The sequence below is a fragment of the Lycium ferocissimum genome, chromosome 4 (assembly GCF_029784015.1).
Source record: "Lycium ferocissimum isolate CSIRO_LF1 chromosome 4, AGI_CSIRO_Lferr_CH_V1, whole genome shotgun sequence".
NCBI lineage: Eukaryota > Viridiplantae > Streptophyta > Magnoliopsida > Solanales > Solanaceae > Lycium > Lycium ferocissimum.
Genome location: NC_081345.1, coordinates 34670094 through 34686973, shown reverse-complemented (window position 1 = coordinate 34686973; position 16880 = coordinate 34670094). Strand labels below are relative to the sequence as shown.

General features: G+C 36.4%; 1 protein-coding gene across 2 annotated transcripts; it reads left to right on the top strand.

Annotated features, from left to right (window-relative positions):
• The first annotated feature begins 243 nt into the window (after positions 1-243).
• LOC132052508 (uncharacterized) lies at positions 244-8621 on the top strand. Of its 2 annotated transcripts, none has more exons than XM_059444079.1 (10): positions 244-554; positions 1217-2972; positions 3067-3415; positions 4181-4265; positions 4391-4447; positions 4849-4908; positions 4991-5209; positions 5873-6147; positions 6268-7450; positions 7895-8621. In XM_059444079.1, the coding sequence occupies exons 2-10, from the start codon at positions 1346-1348 to the stop codon at positions 8357-8359; spliced, it is 4320 nt and encodes a 1439-aa protein (XP_059300062.1). In that variant the 5' UTR covers positions 244-554; positions 1217-1345; the 3' UTR covers positions 8360-8621. The 2 variants fall into 2 exon arrangements, with proteins under 2 accessions (XP_059300062.1, XP_059300059.1); XM_059444076.1 differs by having other exon boundaries at positions 245-554; positions 1210-2972.
• The last annotated feature ends 8259 nt before the right edge of the window (positions 8622-16880 follow it).

Genomic DNA, 16880 nt, shown 5'->3' with positions numbered 1-16880 from the left:
GATGAGTTTTTTAAATAAGTTCAAGGGTGAAATGATGTTTTTTCTCAAAGAAAAAATCTCACGCTAGGTGCACATGGGTTCTCTTGCCGTTTAAAAATTAACAGTGGTTAAGGTAAGGACTTAAAGTGCACCAATTTGACAAAGAAAGAGGATTATTAGTGCTTGATGCAAAAGAATGAGGACTACTTTGAATCTAATCAAAGATAAGGGACAATTTTGATCTTTTTCTCCCCAAATTGATGAAACAGCGTCCTGGCAAGTTTTCGGGTCCTTTACGGTAACCACCCAACCGGGTCATCGGGTTTCAGTTCTCACCCCCAAAATCAAACGCAAAACCCCCCAATTTTTGTAAATTTGTCAATAATTTACCTGAATTAGCGACGTCACTGTAGCAAATTAGTCAATAATTTACCTGAACAAACAGCTTTGCATGAATTAAAGTGGTTTAATCACTGTTGGAGCTTTGGGTGAACCGCAATTTTACTGTTTATGAAGCCATTGCTCATTGTTGGTTCGTTAATTGTTGAATTTCGGCTCGAAAATACAGACCTCAGGTAAATATCTAATTTCACCTCCCACTTGATTTTTCTAAAAGATTGAAAAAGTTACCGTTTTTATGTTCACCGTGATATGATGTAAAAGTGTAAAACTTGGCTTGGTTTCTATGTTACATATGAAAGTCTAAAAAGTGCTTTGCTCTAAAAGGCTTTGATTATTTCTTTTTGAATTTTGGTTGGGTTGAGTAAAGAAAGGCATGAATGGGAAGTTAAAAAATCAGGTCTTTCAGCTGATCAAATCAAATTAATTAATGGACTATGCTCAATGCTAATTCTCGTCTTGTTTTACAGACTTGAATGCATTATGTTGGTGCATGGAATAGATGCTGAATTAGAATCAAAGTTTCTCATGGAAGCTGTTATCACACTAAGTTACTCCCTTTTTGATCTATGTGCCTTAATGTTTGGACTGAGATGTCGTTTTCGTCCTTGTTTAGTTCTCAAAAAAGGCAAATTTTAACTATTTGATGCAGTGTGGTGTTTGGTTTAGTTTTCATGTGCTTTCCCTGAGCACACTACACCCGTTCGCGCTTGTCTATTCTACTTGACATTTCTGATTTGGATGAGTTGGTACTAACAGTAATTGTGAGTAATATTCAGCTTTTTCTAGTGCTTTTGATCAACCTTGTTTTTTGAAATTTTGATTTGCAAGTCAACAGGTTGATGTGGAGGAGCCTCGAGGTGGAAGAGGCAAATATTAGTCATTTTGAAGATAAAGTTGAGTTCTCGCTTATTTAAATGTTTGTCACTATTCCTCGGCATCAGCCTTTTCAAATTCTGTGCTGAATATGTCTTTGAGCTCAACTGCATTATCCACTGAAGCTAAGAAGCCCAATCAGGAGAACTTGCTCCTGGTACGTGGCAACCTATCCAACAATGGAGTTCCTCGAGAACAAGAGGCTGATGAAGAAAAGAGTGAACCCCATAATGGTGATTGTGACAGGGGTGACGATGAGAATGAGTATGACGAAGATGAGGAAGAGGATATGGACTTTAATCCCTTGTTAAAAGAAGCTGTCTCTTTAGATGCTTCTTCAAGCCTGAGCTCAGAAATCGAAGGTCTGGATGCTGATGTCGTTGACAGCAGGGAGAATATTGCTGAATCACTGAGAGGTTGTTGCGAAGAAAGCATGCCAGGTTTTCCACAGGGCTGTCTCATTGAAGACAAAGAACTCAGTGAGCAGATTGTGATGCAAAATGGAGCTTCTTCTGGAACTTGTCCAGAAGAATTGAAGAAAATCTCGTCTTCTGAACTTAAGGAGAGAGAATCCACTCTGGATACTGAACCTGAAAGTGGAATTTCACATAACAAGAAAATTGTGTTGAGCGGAGGGGGAGATCGCGTTGAGGATCTTTCAGTTGGAGAGTGTAACAATATAGTAAATTCAAGGAGATCCATCATAGATATGGATAATGAGGATGCTATATGTAAGCGCACTAGAGCACGCTACTCACTTGCTAGCTTTACACTTGATGAACTTGAGACATTTCTTCAGGAAACAGATGATGAGGATGATCATCAGAATGCCAACGATGAAGAGGAGTACAGGAAGTTTCTTGCAGCTGTTTTACTGGGTGGAGATGGAAATTCTGGACATATACAAGATAATGAAAATGTCGATGATGAAGATGAAGATAATGATGCAGATTTTGAGCTTGAAATTGAGGAGGCATTGGAGAGTGACCTTGATGAACACGTGAAGGATGATATTGAAGAGGAGTCCGAGGCTGTTGGTCGAAGACCTAAGACTAGGCAAACCAGGCGCCAAAGAGCTTCCGTTGAGAACAATAAGAAGATTTTAGGATTGTCAAATAGGCCACTACGCCCTTTGTTACCATATCTTCCCATTTCTCCTTACTCAGTACATGGTGCAAAAAGCATGATGCCGCCTGCAAATGATGGCTTTGTGAATGGATTTACACCCCATCAGATAGGACAATTACATTGTTTGATACATGAGCATGTTCAACTTCTTATTCAGGTTTTTGCCGTTTGCGTTCTTGACCCTGCCAAACGGCACATTGCTTCTAATGTTGGGGAGTTGATTTCCCAAATGCTTCATAAACGTGATGAAGTATTAGCAAGTAGGAGTGTGCCATTTCCCAGTTTTTGCTTCTTCTCCCCATATGTTTGTCCCTCCGTGTCTGATGAACCTTTGCCTACTTCTCGTGTCCAAACTACCGACAAAATGTCTTTAGCACATGATTTGCAGGGAGACTGCTCGTCTGGACTTCACATAGTGCAGCCTTTTGACAGAATTTCTCCTTCAAGGGGAAGGCATGAAGCTATTAAAAATAATCAGGTGGGATGCCCTTTAGGCTCCTGGGTACCTTACATAAGCGGTCCAATACTATCTGTTCTTGATGTGGCTCCAATCAAGTTAGTTAAAGACTTCATGGATGACGTTTCTCATGGTATATCATGTTAGAGCACTAAATTTATTTTATTTCTTATTCTTGTTCAGTTTATGATACTTACTACTTCATCACTGGTGATATTTATTGACAGCTGTGCAAGATTACCGAAGCCGGCAAGTAGGAGGTTTAAATGACATAAGCTCTGAGAAGGAACCCTTGTTTCCTGTGCAGAATATTCATTTTACCGCTGAACCTGATGGTCGTTCTTCCTTGTCTACAAACGCCGTGCCTTCTTCTTCATCAAGTTTTCGAACATCAAAGAAGACTATGGCTGCTGTATTAGTAGAAAAAGCTAAAAAACAGGCTGTTGCTCCTGTTCCAAATGAGATTGCTAAGTTAGCTCAGCGCTTCTATCCTTTGTTTAATCCTGCGCTGTATCCCCATAAGCCACCCCCTGCAGCGGTAGCAAACCGGGTGCTTTTTACTGATGCAGAGGATGAGTGAGTTTATTTCTTCTTTACCTTTTGGGTGGCAGAAGTATTCTTATGAGATGAGTTTCTTTACTGATTAGGTCGTGATTGTAAAATTATGGCAACTTTGAGCTTTCTTGCTTTTGTTAGTTGGTATTGCTCAGTCTCTGCCGTGGTGATAGGTGGTGAACTAAAATCCTTGCTATAGGAAGAAAAGAGAAAGTAGTGAATTTAGTTAGGGTTCGGAGTTGCAAAGATGGAATGTTTGAATTCACATATTATGAAAAAATAATGCATTCTGAAATTTCACCCGAATAAATGATCTCTTTTACAACTTATTTCTCAGCAAGATAAGTGAGAAAGTAGTGAATTTATTTAGGGTTCATAGTTGAAAGTTGGAGTTCACATCTTCTGAAAAATTAATGCATATTGAAGTTTCTCCCAAATAAATGATCTTTACAACTTATTCCTCAGCATGATACAACATTAGGTGTTTTCATAAAACGAAAAAGAATTCTGTTACATCTATTGTGTATGAAAACAATTGGATGAAGCTAATTACCTATATCTGTGAGAGCCTAGCAGTTGTTCTGAAATAAAGATTTCACTAGTCATTTCATTATGCTTTTGTTAAATACGATGTATTATTCGTCTTCCACTTAGTCGGTTTCATCAATTTGCTACAAGGTTCTTAAAGTGATAATATTATGGATGATATTCATTTTAACCTATATGTTAATGTTCTGCTATTACCTTTGTTGATAAGTAGTAATATAACCTTGACATGCGGTACAGATTATTAGCATTGGGTTTGATGGAGTATAATACAGACTGGAAGGCGATTCAGCAGCGGTATCTTCCTTGCAAATCTAAGCATCAGGTGATTCTTATGTGCCCTTCCAATTGCAACAGCTGTGTTGTCAGTTATTTGCCCTCTTGATTTCATTGTCCTTTTAAAGTTTAACGTTATGCTTAACTTGGTGAAATACTTGACCCTTTTTGCAGATTTTTGTCAGGCAAAAAAATCGCTCATCATCTAAAGCACCTGAAAATCCAATAAAGGTTTGTTACTATTGTGCATAGAACATTAAGAAACAGTCGTAGTTTTAGCATTATGGTTCCATTTTAAGTTTTTAACTGCCTCAGAAGTGCGAGCAAAACCACTTCACCGACATGCTGGAAATGTTTAAGTCAGCTTGAAATAAATAATATCTCCTACCACTCCTTCAACTGTCATTGTTTTTAACTCTATAATGATTTTCTCGATTCATCAAATCAAATTACAAGTTACAATCACAATGCATCCATGAATCATGACCTTTCCCTGCAGTTACTCAGTATTTTCAAGACATGTTGCTAGAGATATATTTTTTTTGATTGATTATTTCCAGTATCATTCAGATTTTTTGATTGATTATCATGGTCATTGAGCGTGGTAAATAATGTTGTCATGAATCTTGTAGGCTGTTCGGAGGATGAAAAACTCTCCTTTGACAGCAGAAGAGGTTGCACGTATTGAAGAGGTATACATACATACATACATTTCCACAGTACCATCATTTCTGTTATCGCTGCTTCACTATTTACTTGGTTATGGTCCCCCAGGGCCTGAAGGTGTTCAAGCTTGACTGGATGTCCGTGTGGAAGTTTATTGTTCCTTATAGAGATCCTTCCTTGTTACCCCGGCAATGGCGCACTGCTATTGGAACTCAGAAATCATATAAATCTGATGCTAGTAAGAGGGCAAAACGTCGGTTATATGAATTAGAGAGAAAAAAACTAAAAGCTGCTTCTTTGGAAACTTGGCATATTTCTTCGAAGGAGGTAAGATTGCATCTTTCATTCAAACTGTTGTTTTGCGTCCATTTTCGATATCAGAAAAGTGTACTGCGTCAAAGAAGTATCTAACTCGCCAGTATGTTCTTTCACAGTTGGGTGAATAGTTTAATAATCATTATTTAGCTGACATTTCCTATTACTTATCAAAAAGAAATTCATTATTGCAAGAATTGTATATTTCACCTGCAGTTAGATATATTTCTTCTCCTTTTATTACCATATCACCATATTAGTAAATGTCATCTAGCCAATTGCTAGTAATTACCATCAAATATGGAGCATGGAGCTGGTAGAAATAGGAAGAGACTCTTATGCATGTGAGACTTAATTAGGTTTGTTCTGAAATATGGTCACGACTGCGAAATCTGCTAAGAATTTTAGAAATTAGAAGTTGGATCAATATTTAAAGAACTTCTAATTTTTCTTAAAAGTCAAATATTCTTTTAGTAAAATAAAATATCCCGAATAGAGCGGAATGGATATAGAAGATTCATTCGATCCCAACTAGTTTGTGATTGAGGCAGAGTTAAGTGAATGATTGATGAATGGATTTTGTTGATACTTTTGAGAAGGTCTTTAACTCCAATGCTCTGTAATTTCTGCAGTTATATATAAACTATAATGCCTTTGCTCATGAAAAAAATGCAGGATGATGTTGCTGACAGCGCTGTGGAAGAAAATTGTGGTGCAGATAATTGTGCAGACAGAGATGAGGAAGCTTATGTTCATGAGGCTTTTCTGGCAGATTGGAGGCCTGCTGTATCCAGCATCCAAGTGAATCATTCTACGTCAGACCTGGTAGAGAAAATTCCTCCACCTCAGGTATTGGGTGTGGAGAGTTCTCAAGTTGCTGAACATATGAATATCAGTGGTTCTAGAAATGGGCAATCCCACATCTCCAGCGAGTTCCCCGTTTCCCTGAGGTACTCATTGCATATTTGTACTCTTTTTTCTGCTCCTTTGTTCATGCGTGTGTTTTCAAGATTGCAGTCTTCTGCATTCCTCATTGTGCTGACTCACTATTCTTATCATCTGACTTGAAGGTCGCCAGAAACCGAGTCCTTTTCGCGGCCATACCGAGCCCGTAAATTTAACAATGGGCAGTTAGTTAAATTAGCTCCAGGTCTGCCTCCTGTTAATCTTCCTCCATCTGTTCGAGTAATGTCTCAGTCGGCTTTTAAAAGCTACCATGTTGGAACATATCCAAGGGCTTTTGGTGGGGATGCTTCTATAGGTGATGGTGTGAGAGAGAATGCAGTCCCAAAAATTGCAAATGCTGCAAAGCCATATACCAATTATTTTGTGAAAGATGGACCATTTAGCAGTAGTGCTGGGAGGAACAATATAAGTAATCAGAATCTACAGGAAACCAGTGTGTCAAAGGATAATCAGAATGTTACAGAAGAAAAAGACGAATCAGGTCTAAAGATGCATCCTTTGCTCTTCCGGGCCCCTGAAGAAGGCCCTTTGCCATATTATCAGTCTAACTCTAGTTTTAGTACATCCAGTTCGTTCAATTTCTTTTCAGGTTGTCAACCCCAACTAAATCTTAGCCTCTTTCATCATCCACGCCAATCAGCCCATACTGTTAACTTTCTTGACAAGTCTTCTAATCCCAGGGATAAAACTTCAATATTATCTGGTTTTGACTTTCATCCGCTTCTACAAAGAACTGATGATGCAAATTGTGACTTGGAAGTTGCATCCTCTGTTGCACGACCCTCTTGTACCTCAGAATCATCAAGAGGAAGATGCACTCAAGCTCAGAATGCTGTCGATAGTAGCTCAAATGTTGCATGTCCTATACCCTCTAGCCCTATAGGGAAAAGCAATGAGGTTGACTTGGAGATGCATTTGAGTTTCACGTCTAGAAAACAAAAAGCCACTGGGAGCAGAGGGGTGGCCGACCATTTTATGGGAAGATCACCTACTAGTGCTTCAGATTCTGGAGATCAAAATCCTCAAAACAATGGAACTCCAAATAGAACCACCCAGCACCGTGATTCAAGTGCCACTGCAAGGATTTTGTCCAGCGATGAAGAAACTGCAAATGACGTTGATGATTTGGAAGACCAGTCTCTTGCAGAAATTGTGATGGAGCAGGAAGAGCTAAGTGACTCAGAGGAAGAAACAGGAGAAAATGTAGAGTTTGAGTGCGAGGAGATGGAGGACTCAGAAGGAGAGGAGATACTTGAATCTGAGGAGATAACTAATGATGAAAATGAGGTATCTCTTGAAAATAACTCTCTTAAACTGGTAATATTCTTACGAGGATTTCTATTAAGGCAGAGTTATATCTTCCCAAAATATTTATTCTGTCTGTAATGTTTTTTTTTTTCTTCTAAAAAATTTCGGGAAATTCCTTGTGTTTCTATTATTAGCGGTGAAGTGCCAATCATTTTGTTATTACTTCACAAGCTTGATAATTTTGTTTTTCATCTGTGCCCAAGTGATAATGTTATGATGCATAGTGTGCCCTTAGTACTTTAGGACACATTGGGCACCCAGAAACTACTGCATCAACACTAAGTTACAAGCATAAGAAGCATCATTCTCTATCTTTTCATCAAACGAAAAAAAGCATAAGAAGTTTCAGAATTTGCAGTCTTATGTGACTTGTACCAACTTTCTGCTGACTTTTGTTTTGCTCAATAACTGTGTTTTGGCCAGGAGATGGATAAAATTGCATTGGACGACTCTAATGATCAACATGTACCTAATAGACATGGTAATTCGACAGACAATCCTTGTAGCATTTCTGGAGGCCAGACTACTTTTGACAGAGCAACGGATGATGAGCCCAGTTCCCTATGCTTAAATTTGAATTCACCAAGGCCTATTTCTCCCCAAGTCAAGTCTAAGTCTAGACATTCCAGTGGTTCTGCTGGCAAAGCCCAAGATCCTACTAGTTCCAAGAGGTATGGAAAGAATGCAAGGCGGAACAGAGTTCACCCTACAGTACAGAAGTCTGCTTCTGACATACCAGAACAGGACAACCAATCTTCTGTTGTTTCTTCACACAGGAAGTCCAGAAAACGTGCGCGTAAAACAGATTCAAGGAAAACAGACACAAACATAATTGCTGATACTAATGTGGAAAGTCCAAATAGTACTAAGAAAGATGAAGTTGGTTAATTTAGTTTCTGTAACCTCCAAGTCATAGGGTTGGTATAGTTCTTGGGTGTATTAATTTTACTTAACATATTAGGGCTGGGAGGGTGGTATGCCCCCACTTTTTGGAAGTTTTCTTGATGCTCTGGTAAGGTTCAAGCTCTGCAAATGCAGTTGTAATATTCTATTCCGGAAAAGGAAAAATGAATGTATTTTGTACATAACATTGGTCGTTAACTAGTTATTGACTTTAACAAATCAAAAAGGCCTGACTCTCGAAATGAAATTGAATCAATTTTTTTAAAAACCAAAACGAAAATATTTTTTCCTGATGCAAACAGCTGAATACAACTGAATTAAGTTGACACCAGAGAATAAGCACTAAAGAACATAATGGCATTGATTCCTACGTTGTTAGCTTTCGTTTATACTTGGGTGTATACTACTACTAAATAAACTTACATATCAAGTTTAGATACATTCTGTTTTTTTTACCATAACATTATATGATCTCCAACTAAAGATAGTGCACATGTTCGGAAAAATAAATTGTGGTAGAGGGGATATACATTAGAGGGCAATTCGCAGGAATGCCCCTTATTCAGGTTGGTCTTTAATTTTTGTCCCTCAAATTGCTGGTCTTTAATTTTGCCCTTCACCTATAATATCCTGAGGTTCTGGGTTCGAACCCCGGCTCAGGCATAAAAATTAAAAAAATTGCAAGGCAAGGCTTTTGGGAAAGTCTATCTCATGCGGCATTGGTTGCCTTAAGATATAACTAAAGTTCTGCCGGATCCGGCAGAGGTTGCCTTATATGGCAGACTTTTAGTTATGTCAAGGCAACCTCTGCCGGAGACGACATAGGTTGTCTTAAGGCATAACTAAAGTTATGCCGGATCCGGCATAGGTTGCCTTAATATGAGGCAAACTTTTCCCACAACCTTGCGTTGCGATTTTTTTTTTTGATTGAGCGGGGATTCGAAGCCAGAACCTCTGGATATTTTCGGCCACTTTTTTAAGCGAAGGAGAAAAATTAAAGATTAACAATTTGAGGGACAAAATGTTACACCCCGTACTTTTATACGTTGAGTTTCGTCGTGAGTTAATCGACGTAGATTGAGAAAGCAAAATTTTCGTCGAGGTCATAAGAGATTCTACATGATCATCCTATGTATATGAGAGTTTATAATCATGTTTGGTAAGTGTTGGGAAGGTTGGACGCCAAATGAATCGGAAAGAATAAGTTTTGTCGAAAGTCGGCAAGTTTGAGAATTTTATAACCCGCACTTCGGGGTCAAACTAGGAGTGCTTAATATACTAAGGAGGTCGTGTATTGAGGTACTTGAGTCATATAACATTCGTATCTTAAGTTTTGAAGTCAAGCAAGTTGCAAAATAAAAGTTGGCGAAAAGTAGCGCAAGTTACGTTCATAAATTTTGCTGAAATTTGGGTCTAATGTCACTGAGCTTTTCTCCCAATATACTTGGAGTTACGGGGTGATCCACCTATCAAATTTAAGGTCTACGAGTCTAGTTTCCAATGCATTAAACCGTTCGTCCATACGACGTCAGAATAGAGAGATATTTGCGTTTTTGCGAGACTGCACAGTCAGCCAGTTTGGGGCCCACTTAGGCGGTGGCCGACCTACTTCGTTTTAAAAATGATTTGGACGACCATTTTTTCTCATATTTCGATCCAACTTCGTCCATACACTCCTCCTAACCCTCTCTAACAGTTCTCAAAGGCTCAAGGGTGAATTCAAAGCCAAACAACTCAAAACCTCTACCAAAGTGTTGAAGACTACAAAAAGTTGCTCTATGGTGTTGTGGTGTGATTAAGGTGGTTGTGAGCTGAACTAGCTGTGGATTTCGATTCATATCTACTGCTTGAGGTAAGTAAAGTATGTTCTTGGTTGTGCTTAAGGTTAATTCTATGTTGGGTGTGTTATTTGGGTGCAAAACCACAAGATAGAACTTGATATGGCATAAGGGTGTTGTTGTCTCTTTGTGGACTGTTTTAAGACTATGTACATGACTTCTTGTGGCTGAAAAATATGGAATATAACATGATTATGATATGGTTGCTGTTGTTATGCATTTCTATATGTTTATCAAGTGACTTGATGAATGAAACATATGAAACTTAAGATTAAAAGTGAAGATTGAAGTGTTTGGCGTGTGGACTGTTTTGAAGGTTGTTTTTATGATGCTTTGGGCTCAAAATGATATGGTAAGCATAAGTATGATTTTTTGAAGGTTGTATACTGATTTATGGAACTAGAATTGGATTCAAATTATGTTTCGTTATTTATAAAACGAGCTTACCGCTCAATATGGTTGTTAAGGTAATTGGAGAAGCTTATATTGAATCATTGTTATTGTTGCTATTGTTGTTATTGTTGCTGGGCTGTTTGATGACCCTTAGTGGTCTTTGGGATGTAGTATAAACAGGGGAGGTGTTGCCCAATTTTTCATAGGTTATAAGATTAGCAAAGTATGATAGGTGCGACACTGTTTGTTAATGACGATATCATTTCACTTGTTGTAGACGTAAAAGGATTATGTTAAGCTTTGTTGTGGATTGAGAAGGAGATTATCCAGGTATGTTAAGGTTATCCTTTTTTTTTCATTTTGGCATGATCCTTATGATATGAACGAATGAATGAACCTCCATATTACTTTACTCTTAGAATTATTAGAAGTACTCTAGTCTTTGATGTTCCTGTACCCCTTTTTATGATTATTCCTTCTGTCCATGGGTCTTGAGATTACGTATACTGACGGTGTTAGCTCAAAGATGTTTATCGAAGGTAGCACGACTTTATGTCACTCTGAGAGTTCTATTTATTCAGCTTACTTATGCATTGCATTCATTTATACATATGCACATTGACCCATGACCAGAAGGCATTATATACTCGTATGTTATATGTATGTGGGGTATGGGGAAAGAGATAGGCATTATATACACATTACCACTTGATCAGTTGGTACACAATGATGATGATGCCCACAGAGGGGCCGATATGATATATGGATCGGACTGCACGTTCCGTAGCACTAACATTATGGATCGGGCTGTACGTTCCACAACACTAACAGTTATACTATGACCTATGTATATGATTTTTGAAAGAAAGCATGCATGTCATACGCCCTCAGAGGCACTTCCAGTTATACAGAGTTACACAGATATTTCTAGATATACAGTCACACAGATACATGCAGATATACAAATTAACTCATATATCTCAGATGCTTTTCATGATTCTTACGTATATGATGTTTTCATGCCTTGCATACTCGGTACATTATTCGTACTGACTCCCCTATTGCTTGGGAGGCTGCGTTTCATGCCCGTAGGTTCTGAGATACAGGTTGGTGATCCATCTATTAGGATGTCAGCTCAGCGGATGAGGTTGATGCACTCCATTTGTTTCGGAGATGCCAGGAGTCAGCATAGTCGTATGTGTATATATATATATTTATATGTGTGTGTGTGTGTGTGTGGCGGAGCCCTGTCCTGGCCACCTTGTGTTGTGTTTTCCAGTAGAGGCTTGTAGACAGTTATGTACAGTCAGATGATGTCCAGTATAGTCAGATGATGTACAGTCAGATGAGTCTTTCAGAACAGATTGATACATGCATGTTCCTTGTGAATTTATTGAGAGTCATATGATGGCCCTATCGGCCCACCTATGTTTATGTTGATGTTACAGATATATGTCAAGTGGTGCTTGACTAGTATGGTTAGGTGCCGGTCATAGCCCTCCAGTTTGGGTCGTGACACAAAAATTAAAGATCACTCCAAAAGAAGGACAATCCGCGCAAAAAAATGTACATTAAAAAGGAAAGGTTGGATTAGTCATAAGCTTTAAACGAAGACAAGTATGTAAAACTTGGCCATTAATTGCATATGGATTCTCAATTACTCTCCTAGCTTGTCACAACTTACACTTTGTAGCCAGGGGCCCATATATTTAGAGGACAAGTCATAGCATCTAATCTAATTCTATATCTATATATAATCAGTGGTGAATTCAGAATTTCAAAAGGATGGGTTCATCATTGGCTATGGTGTTTTTTGATTTTTTTTGCCTTTGGTTCATTGTAGCTCAGCGCCTATGTTTTTTTTTTATTTCTTTTGCCTTTTGGGACTTGGGTAATTAGAAATAAAGGGAGAAAAAGACATCATTAGATGTAATATAAAAAAAACACGTTTTTCACTTTTGGGTAATTAGAATTATAGAAGAAAAAGGATTTAGAATAATATAAAAAGAAAGTTAAAAGGTTGTTTTATAAAATAAAAGCATAAAACATGCAGGAGCTCGGGTTCGATCCCAAGACCTTAAGGAAATAAATACAACCCCTAACCAATGCTCAACTTGATCTAGTTTGACTATGTGTTCCTTCAGTTAATATTAGATATATTTTCAAAATTATACACATAATATATCGAGTTAAGTCAAGTGACCATGTATTCACGTGATCCAAATTTTATATGTAATTCGCCCCTGTATCTAATATAAAGCTAGGCATAGACAAGGTAGACATAGACAAGGTGATGTGGCACCTATATATGACCACCATTCATATTTATCTTAATTACATTCTCTTAATTACTCTTTTTCAGTTTAGAAAGTCCAAAAGTCATTGTCATTAATGGGTTTTGTAACTCCTCAACCACTAAGGTATTCAATATTTAGTATTTAGGTGTTGCTTCCTGTGAGAATGAGGAGAATCAATGAAAAAAATGAGGAAATTAAGAAGAATATGGCTTAGAAGATCCAAGGAAGAAGATTAGGCTGCAGATGCTGCTATAGGGCTGAAAAGAAGAAATATATGATTGATACAAGATGTTCAGGAATTAAGGAAACGGAGGATGCAAGTTTCTCCTCAATGTTTTTTTTTTTTTTTTGGGATGCTAAATCTCTTAAAAGCTATACTGGAAATGTTCTAAATTTCCCGTGAAATACTTAATTGTATAATCTTATAAATTGTTGCTTATTCTATATTTTGGTATTTGTCTATCTTATATACACGATCTGGTATAACTTTATATTTGTTTGAATTTTAATCTTTTGTTATTTTGCCAAAAAATACAGATTATTAACTAATTTTAAGAACACTTCGATGATAGCTACAAAATATTTATATTAATATGTTCTGCAGGTTGTTGTAACCGCTTCCATAATTTCCAATCCGATAAAGGTATGCCCAATTCTCTATATGCTCTTTAGAATCTTCTGGTTTGTGTAAAGTGATGGTTATGTGAATATTTTTTGGTGAATTTCTGTCCAACCTATGACATAGATCCGACTAATATTTTTTCCAACAAACAGTGAGAATAATCAAATTAGGAATTTTATTTTGATTTTATGAGTTGGCGTTGTAAGTTTTATATAGCTTTGTGTACCTTTTAGTGAAGTATAAAGTTCGAAGAACCAATTAATTTTAAAAAATTAAGGGCGCTTCAATAAATTTGTATGGCATAATCATGTGTAAATTTATCGAGATGCATGTGTAAATTGATGTCAATTTGGAGTAATTAATTAAGACATGGAAAAACAACTAATTTCTGAGACTAATTATGTGAGATTGGCATGAAAATGAAACGTGTACACAATAGCTTTTGTTTGGTAGGTGTGTACAATAGCAATGTTGGCTTTTTAAAGAAAATTATTCTTTCTTTATATTATCTCCATTGTTTTTATATTTCTATTATATATCAGTGCCAAAGGAGGACCAACACAACATTAACAAATTGTACATAAAGCATTCCATATTGTACCCTATTTCACTGGTGAAGAACATGTTAGATTGTACTATAAATTTTGCCAATTTCATTAATGATGAATGGACACGTGTTTGTACAAAAAGTTTAGTAAACTGTACACTTTAACCAAATTTCTTTTTCATCTCACTTGGGCATATATCATGATACTGAATATTTATTCTCTTGTCCTATATACACGTGTATGCACTTCATTCTAATCCTCCTCTTTTGAGTGACCCATATTTACACTCTCCGATTCGAAATAATTGTTTACTTAGTCTTTTTCACATCTCTTAAGAAAACATTAGCTTCTACAAAAAAAATAGGTATTTTGACTAAACTATCCTTAATTAATAAAATTCTTGCTTATTTTTCTATTATATAGAAGTGTCCAAGAGGGACTAACACAGTAATGAATACTTGTAGCAAAAGCTATATAAATTGTATACTTTAACCAACTACTTTTTTATCCCACGAGGACATATGTCATAGTACTGAATATTTATTCTCTTCTCATGTATACACGTATGCACTTCAATTTTAATTCTCCGACACATTTATTTCCTCCGTGCATTTTTACTTGTTCACTTTTTTCCCCCCCCCCCCTTTTGACTTTTCACGTTCTTTAAGAATTAATAAATGAAGTACTCCCTCCGTCCCATATTACTTGGCCACATTACTAAAAATTTCTAATATATATATATATAAGTGTCCAAGAGGGGGGAACACAGCTACAACAAATTGTACAAAAAACTGTCTGAGTTGTACACTAAATTTGGACTTATTTCAATTGTACTTGGTTTCTTTCCTTTTTCTTCCCGTTGTGGGTCCACTTCATTTAACAAGTAGTACTACTTGGTTTGCCACCTATTCTATGTATACGTGTATTCCACTTTTACGTTATCATATTTCTTTACTTCTACACTTTATTTTATTACTTTATTATAGAAAGTACATGAAATTGTACTCTAAGCAGTAGGGCTGTTCAAAACCGAACCGCCACCGATAACCCAACCGTAAAATTGGCTTATTGGCTTATTGGTAGTGGGCTATCGGATTAGCGGTTGAGGAATAGATTAAAATTTTGTAGTTAACGGCTTATCGGTGCGGGGGCGGATTACACAATTTTCTTATTGGGCAAACCGTTAACCCGTTAAGAATTTATCATATTTATATTTTTACCCCTAAACATATAAAATATGTATTGTAAACCTAAAACACTAAAATCTAAAGCTAAAGCACTAAAGTGAAAAGTCTGAACCATCAGAATAATTATCTTGATGAAAACTCTTCCATTAACCATAAATTATTATTATTATTATTATTATTATTATTATTATTATTATTATTATTATTATTTTGTGTTGGAAGTTACTATTGCAATAATTGTGGTTCCAGAGAAAGGTGGTGAAGTGATCACCATCGGAAGGGTTGAGATTAAACTTGTGAATTCTTAACTGTTAAGTCCTGCCCTGTGGCTATGGGGCTTAATTGACTTCCTAGTAGTTAAATTATGAATAAAACGTTTGTCTTTCAAGGCAAAAATAAAATAAAATAGTTGTTACGTAATTTAACCGATACACCGCCCGATAACCGTCCGATAATTGCTAACCCGATACCGAACCAACCGATATCTTATCGGTTGGCTAGCGGATTAGTACTTTTAAAAGCCGATAACCGTTAAGCCAAACCGTTAAGCGTAGTTATCCGCCCGATAAGCAGCCCTACTAAGCAGGGACTAACATGTGTACATTTCAAAAGCTTAACATTAATTCTATCTCTTGTGTGTTTACTTTTTAAGTCCCTACGTGTCCGCAGTGTCTCAATTGTCCTTTTATTTCCTTCATTTGGCATATAGTCCCTCTGTCTCAATTTAAGTGTCTAAATTTGACTAGACACGGAATTTAAGAAATAAAGATAGACTTTTGAATCTTGCGGTTCTAAATTAAAAATGTGTATAATATAATAAAATATCCTTTGAATCTTGTGATTATAAACTTGACATGTAGAATATTAGAATTGTCAAATTACTAAATATAAAAAGAGGCGGACATAACTAAAATAAGACAAATTTTAACAATAATTGAGAAATTAAGGGGAAAAATAAGAGGAAAAGAAACAAAATACTGCTTGGTGGTTCATATAGTTGGTACTTTGAATTTGAGATTTTGTTTTAATTTTTCCTGTTTAAATTAGAGTTTTGCTATTAATTTTGGTGAGTTTATTCTACAAATTTCTTTGTTAATTAGATCTAACGCAATGTCTCAATTGTCCTTTCATTTCCTTCATTTGGCATATACTCCTCTCGTCTCAATTTAACCGTCTAAGTTTGACTAGATACGAGTTTAAGAAATAAAGATAGACTTTTTGAATCTTGTGGCTCTAAATTAAAAATGTGTATAATATAATAAAATATCCTTTGAATCTTGTGATTATAAACTAGGATATTTGAATTGTCAACTTACTAAATATAAAAAGAGGCGGACATAACTAAAATAAGATAAATTTTAACAATAATTGAGAAATTAAGGGGAAAAATAAGAGGAAAAGAAACAAAATATGGAGACTCACTAAGGAGAATCGCGGCATCCTTTGTAAAATATACAAACCATAAAAACTAACTAAAGTGATTAACCAAATTAATCATGTTGGGCTCCGTGCATCACACGGGCATAGTTTGCTAGTTTAATACTATAGATCAAAAGCTGAAATTAGTAAAAAATCAATAAATTATTTGTTTTGAAACTTCTTGAAATTTATCTGGTAGTAT

What these genes read in the sequence shown, in the direction of transcription:
- LOC132052508 (XM_059444079.1), top strand. Translation starts at nt 1,346, where the DNA reads ATGTCTTTGAGCTCAACTGCATTATCCACTGAAGCTAAGAAGCCCAAT. An exon ending in CACCTGAAAATCCAATAAAG is followed by an intron (nt 4,448 to 4,848) that starts GTTTGTTACTAT and finishes TGAATCTTGTAG; the next exon opens with GCTGTTCGGAGGATGAAAAA. An exon ending in TAACTAATGATGAAAATGAG is followed by an intron (nt 7,451 to 7,894) that starts GTATCTCTTGAA and finishes TGTTTTGGCCAG; the next exon opens with GAGATGGATAAAATTGCATT.